The 6,329-nt window shown below is 37.4% G+C and overlaps 1 protein-coding gene across 1 annotated transcript; it reads left to right on the top strand.

The window, feature by feature from the left end:
- Window positions 5,200-5,883, top strand: LOC104759529 (F-box protein At1g30790-like). The gene has a single exon (XM_010482437.1). It carries the CDS (start codon window positions 5,200-5,202, stop codon window positions 5,881-5,883), a length of 684 nt encoding a protein of 227 aa, XP_010480739.1.

Raw genomic sequence — 6,329 nt, 5'->3', positions numbered from 1 at the left:
TCATATACCAATGCAAGTATGCCAAAGGTTTGATCAGTGCATGAGAGTTAAAGAGAAGTGGAGATGAAGCCACACCCTTGAGAGTTGGAAATGATCTATCAAGAGATTGTATGAATCGTATCACACATGCGAGCGGCTGAAAGGATAGTCAAGTATGTCAAAGGCACATGTAACATAGGGCTGAATTTTACAAAAGGAGCCGATAGAACCTTGACAAAATATTGCTCTATCACCGTGAAGGATCAACTGGCTGCAGTTGCCTTCTAAGAACAAATTTGATCTTCTGCTACGCTCAAAAGCTTGTTAAGGTACCTCGTTTAATTGTTGAATATGAGGTTAATGCCTTGGAAACCTGTTTCAATCACCTGATGAGGATCAAACAATTGAGAACAGCGTACAATACATTCTTAGACCTTACTTCAGTTTTGTGGGATAATCGATTGTTTGTTAATATTGTTGTAGATCATGTATCACATACTAAAATTACAATTACAGGATCCTGAATATTAGTTTATTCATAGATTAGTTGTGGAGAAACTGATAGTAATAGAACATCAGAGTACGGATTTGCAAATTGTTGGTTTGTTTACAAAACCATTGGACTTGGATCAACACTTGATTCTGAGAAAAACCATTGGTGTTTATGAGATCTAATATGTTATGTGAGTTGTGTTGATCAGATACAGGGACATGCATCAGAACAGGCCATGGAATTCTTAGAATGTGTAAAAGATCAACACTCTGTTTAAACAAAAATTCAGTGGAAAACAAGTGCATGTCATGCCAATTCATAGTGGGGATCTCGTAAAACGTTTTCGTGAAGGAGGAGGTCAAAGAGCTGAGGAGTGGCATTATTATGCATTTCATTCTCAAAGAAGTATCAGTTGTTTGTTATTAAAAAAAAAAAAAAACAGAGTTATGTGGCTGGTACGTCTGCAACAGAGCCCTGGAGAATAATAACAAGAAAATGCACAAATATCCGCCGTTGAGAAGTCAGCAGAAGATCGTTCATATCATCAAACTATGAAAATCATTCATGTCTGTTGGATCTAAGCTCTAAGGTAGTGTATCATGCGAAGTANAAAAAAAAAAAAAAAAAAAAAAAAAAAGATGACTTGATAGTTCCCGTTCGGGTACCTGTTCGGGTTTGGTTTGGGTATTTTGGATTTTTGGGTTTAGAGGTATAGGACCCGTTCGGATATTTCTACACTTCCGATTTGGATCGGGTTTCGTTCGGGTATATAGGGTTCGGATTCGGATTACCCAAAGTTCACAAAATTCAAAATTGAAGTTCTAAATTATTCAATAATACGCAAATTATCTAAAAATTTAGAGTATTTTTTACTCAAATTTACTAATAAAAAGTTTAAATACTTCAAATTATCGAAAATATCTAAAAATCTGAATATTTTGACACTTATATTATTAAAATTATAAATATTACTAATATATTACTACTACATATTAATAATGTGGGTATATTTGGATACCCGTTCGGATTTCGGCTCGGATCGGTTTCGGGTTCGGGTTTTTGGATTTAGAGATTTAGAACCCGTTTGGATATTTTACAATTTCGGATACGGGTTCAGATCGGGTTTTCTAGATCGGGTTCGGATCAGATCTTCGGATCCGAGTATTTTGCCCAAGCCTACTTGATACACTCCTGTCAATGCATTCTCGAAAGGAAATTCCAGCTGCCTACTTCACGTTGATGGTGAACCATGAGAATCAAAGGCATGCCAGAATCAAAGGCATGACCATAGAGCTGTTCTTTGAAGATTCACAAAAGGTTTTGGTAGTTTTTGGTGAAGTTTTGAACAAGTGGTTGGCACACATCACAAAACATATCTCAAGGTATGAAAGTCTCTTACTCTAAGAAGTAAAAATTAATATACAAGTGCTCTTGATGGTGTATTGCTTTTCTGGTTCCCTCACTTCCTGTGATTAACTATGTTTGGATGTCTGAAGGTGTGTATAAAAGGCTGAAAAGAAAAAAATGTGTTGTATAATCAATGTTTTGTAGTTAAATTTATATGATTGATTGCTGAAACATGAGGCTGATTGTAAATATTGTTGATAAAAAATGTTTGTATGTTTTTAACAAGTGTGCACTGCTGTGTGTGTTACGTATTTCAAGTTTAAGCTCATTTGTTTCAGCTCATAGGAATGATCATGAATCTCTAAGAGGTCAACTCCAGAAAGCAGCAATGGATCAAGGGTCTGACATCATTGATCATGGAAGTAGGATCATAGAGCTGTGTGTTCATCTAACTCTGTGGGTTGTGAAAGTGCTTTAGGGGATTGTTGTTGAGTTTTCACGTGTCTGAAGGCGAATCAAACGACTGATATTGGATCTGAATCTATAAATGAGTATAATGTCGGTTTCATGATGCAAAGGAATGAAGCTACCTGTACCAGAGGCTGATGAGTGTTCCTAGACAGAAGATTGTGCTTGCAAGTTGTTATTTCATGTTTGTACAACGGTGGTTGTTCATTTGAGTTTCATCTTTGATCAGAGTTTTTGATGCAAGGGACTCTTACCAGAAGATGGATTGTGCTACGGAGCAGGTGTCTATGTCCCAACAACTGTTTGACGTGTGCAGTATCATCTGTATCACCAAAAAGATATCTTCTTGAGTTAAGAGAGAATCTGTAGAAGTGTGTCGATACTTCCGTGTCGTGGAGTCAACAAAAGAGTGACAGGAGATCTACAGGTGCATATGATTATGATGAGACATGTTATCTGCAATGAAAATAGAGGTGTGTGATACTTTGTTTTAGGATCGTGATACATCCATTGAAGAACGAACTTTTGTGTTTGGTTCCAATGATAGAGTATGAGGATGTTTGAAGCTGCTAGGGTGCTGAAAACTGTGTTTGAGATAACCAAAGGTATATGAGATTTATGGGCTAATTTGTCAACTGTCGGGGTTTGATCAAAACAGTGGATGTTCTTGTGAGGAACGATGCATTTGGAGTCTCACATGTACGATCAACTCTCTGCTTGATTTTGGTGAAGTAAATGGCTAGGCTGGTGCCAGACATGTGAGACTGAAGACAGTTGAGTTAATAGATGATCATAGGTTCAAGTTCCCTACAAATGACAAATTAGAGAAGTGGTATTTGCTTAGCTCATCTGATTAGTGAAGCAGAGGTTTGAAAGTGTAGAACATAATACACAAGGTGTTGTTTTTTCCTGCAAAGCTTGTGTATGGTCACATTCACACTGTGATTTGATCAAAGAGCTACTTGCTGTTCAAATTCTCGACTATCAGCGTCCTATTGCCCAACATCCAGTTGTGGTTGCAAGGAGAGTCAAAATGCCTACAAACATGAAGCTGTTTCAATAGGCGATGAGGGTGATCATCACAATGCTTAAGGATGGAAGCACTGTTAGCAGGTAAGTGATTCCCATAACTCAATATATTGTTGTGATACATATGTCTGTTTTTGAATTAGTTGATCACTCAAGCTGGGGATGAATGATTCTGGTTCTGGTTTTTGATATGATTCTAATCAACGCCTAATGATAAGGAGTTCTATACTTATGGGGAGAATCCTTGTAGCTACTTGGTTTAGGGGAAAATCATTGTTTATGGGGGAAACTTAATGGATTAATTGGTTGATCTTAGGTTGGTGGTGGTTATTGATTTTATGTTGTTAATGATTGAGAACATGCCAATTAATTAAGTCTGATTAGAGAACTATTAAGAACATGGTTTTCGCTGTGCTGCTGGGTTTTAGGTTCTTAATCATAGTTCAGTTTGAACAAGCTGTTGATTGATTTTGCTAGATAATGATTGTTGTGTTTTCTAGTTGTTGCTTGTTCTATTTTTGGCTTGTGATTGTTGAAGTGTCTTTTCAGGTTGAACCAGAGAGATGCTTGGGTATCAAACTCAGTCAAAAAGGGACAGATTGTAAATGCAGGTTCTGGAACAACTCGTTGTGAGGAACAAGTCGTTGTGCCAAACAGAGCGTTGTGCCAATCAGGAAGCTGAATCAGATCACAGACGCCTGAGTTGCTGACATGGATGCGTGAGCTGACGTGGCAAGACATGAGTGGATGTGATGATGTGTCGAGGAAGGCTGATGGCTTGACATTGAAGATAGAAACCATATTTTACTTGGAGATATGAAGTATATTCTCTGCACTAAATAAGGAAAGGATAAGCTTGGGAAGTAAGTAGTTTCTTTTTTTTGGAGATATGAAAAATATTCTATACAGCAAATAAGGAAAAGATAAGGTTGAGTAGCAATCGGTTTCGGTATCCCGTGATACTTGGAGATTCTCCTTCTAGGGTTTCTCAAGTTTTGTATATATATTCTAGGAGTAGGCCAAGAGCCAATTTGAGCACTCTAGAATATTGATAAGTTTGTAAACTTCGAAGCCACAAAGAAAAGACTTAGAAGGTGTGTTCCCAGTTCTCTGTGACGTTAATCAGGGAGGTGATTAAGTGCGCAGAGAATTGTGTTACTTTTTCTTAGATCTACACTGGTGAGAGTTTAGATGGAAAAGAGAGAGGGTTAGTTTTATTCTCTTAGATCTACACAGGTGTGTGTTTAGATAGAAAAGAGAGAGGCTTAGATTCATTCTTAGTCGGGATCAATCTTATTGGGTAGAATAGGTTGAGTGAGGGCTGAGACAAAATTGTATCATTGTAAGATATAAATTTGTTAATAAGATTGAAGAGAAAAGCGTTGACTTGGCGCGTTCCAAGTATAAATCAGTGTGTTGTGCTTCCCTATACCTTAAAATTTGTAACCGACGAACTACAAACCAAAGAAGTTGAAGATATCAAAATCAACGACAACAACGAAATTTCTTACTTTTTACCAACTACTTTGTTCCCAATGACATTATAACAAATACTTGGTATGCAACAATTTTGATGTTGATATCTGCTGACTTCGCATAACACCCATCCACTTTAGACATGTGATTCATCAAAGAATATACATTGTTAGAACAAAACCAAACATAATTTATTAAACAATATTCTCAAATTCTCATTCAATATGTCAAAACTGAATCAAAGTGACAAGAAGAGCTGTAAAACAAAACTCTCACTCTTGGATCCATGGAGATTAATAAATACGACGCCACAGAGATTCAAAAGATTAATAGCGAAAGCAGCCATTGGTATCTTGGATCCATGGAGATTGAAGAATTGGAGACTCCGGTGACAACGAACGGTGGAGATGGTCTTCGGCGACGAGAACAAAGCAAAGACGAAAAAGATCGAAGATATTGATATTCTAGTGTACGAGGTTTTAACACTTGGAGGAGGAGAATCTTCATGGACACGCAATACGTTCACCAGCCCGCCTCATTTCACTGTTACCAACTCAATATGTATCAATGGTTTTGTGTATTATGCTGCTTGGACCCCAACCCGAACTACAAATCCGGTGATTGTGTGTTTTGATGTTAGGTATGAGAGGCTGAGCTTTATCAAAGCGCCTATGGCTGTTGTTTGCTGGGAGGGTGAATCTATTCTCATAAAATACAAAGGCAAGCTAGCATCCATTGCAAGACACCCTCATGCTGATTTCCATAGTTTTGATTTATGGATACTAGAAGATGCGACGACACATGATTGGTCCCAGCAAACATTTGAGCTTCCTTTCTCTTTGGGGATGGGTAGGAATATCACTTCCCCGGGCTCTAACAAAGCTGGTGAAATCATTTTTGCACCAAAACGCCTTTCAAATGATGTTCAACCATACTACATTTTCTACTACAATGTTGATAGAAAAGACATGAGAAGAGTTAGGCTACTAGGAATTGCAGACGATGAAGAGTTTAGGCGCCGTTACCGGATCGCAGGGCAATCTTACGTCTCCATCTCACCCGAACACGTCGAAACTATTGCCTCTATATAATTATGTTTTATGTATTTCTTCAAGGATCTTAATGTACTAGCTTGACAAACTTTGGGTTGTTTTCTTTATTATCTTAAACGTTGGCTTTTAAACACCAAGCAAACTCGTTTGTTGTCTTTTGGTTTTCGTTTTCTGGTCAATTTTTCTTTTTTTTTCTTTTGGTGATTGTTGTTTTAAACACAAATCTATACATGTTGTGTATTAGTGTATTGTAAATCCCTTGTGGATGTCGTTTGCTATGTTTCAAGCGATTGTGTAAGATTTTGCCAAGCAATGCTATTGATTCTTTGTTTGTGCCCTTGGAAAACCAATTCTCAACTACCATTGTCTTAACAAACGATATCTCTAATGTATAAGTAGACATTAGAGAGAAGCAAAGGCGAGAACGATTAGGTGGATATGATATTGCGTATCAAATTATGCTAATCTAATCCAACCAAATCGAT

The sequence above is a fragment of the Camelina sativa genome, chromosome 17 (genome assembly GCF_000633955.1).
Source record: "Camelina sativa cultivar DH55 chromosome 17, Cs, whole genome shotgun sequence".
In the NCBI taxonomy this organism is placed as follows: domain Eukaryota; kingdom Viridiplantae; phylum Streptophyta; class Magnoliopsida; order Brassicales; family Brassicaceae; genus Camelina; species Camelina sativa.
Note: the sequence above shows the minus strand (reverse complement) of the source record. Positions and strands in the feature narration are given on the sequence as shown.

Coding starts and splice junctions, on each gene's coding strand:
- LOC104759529 (XM_010482437.1), top strand. CDS start 5,200: ATGGTCTTCGGCGACGAGAACAAAGCAAAGACGAAAAAGATCGAAGAT.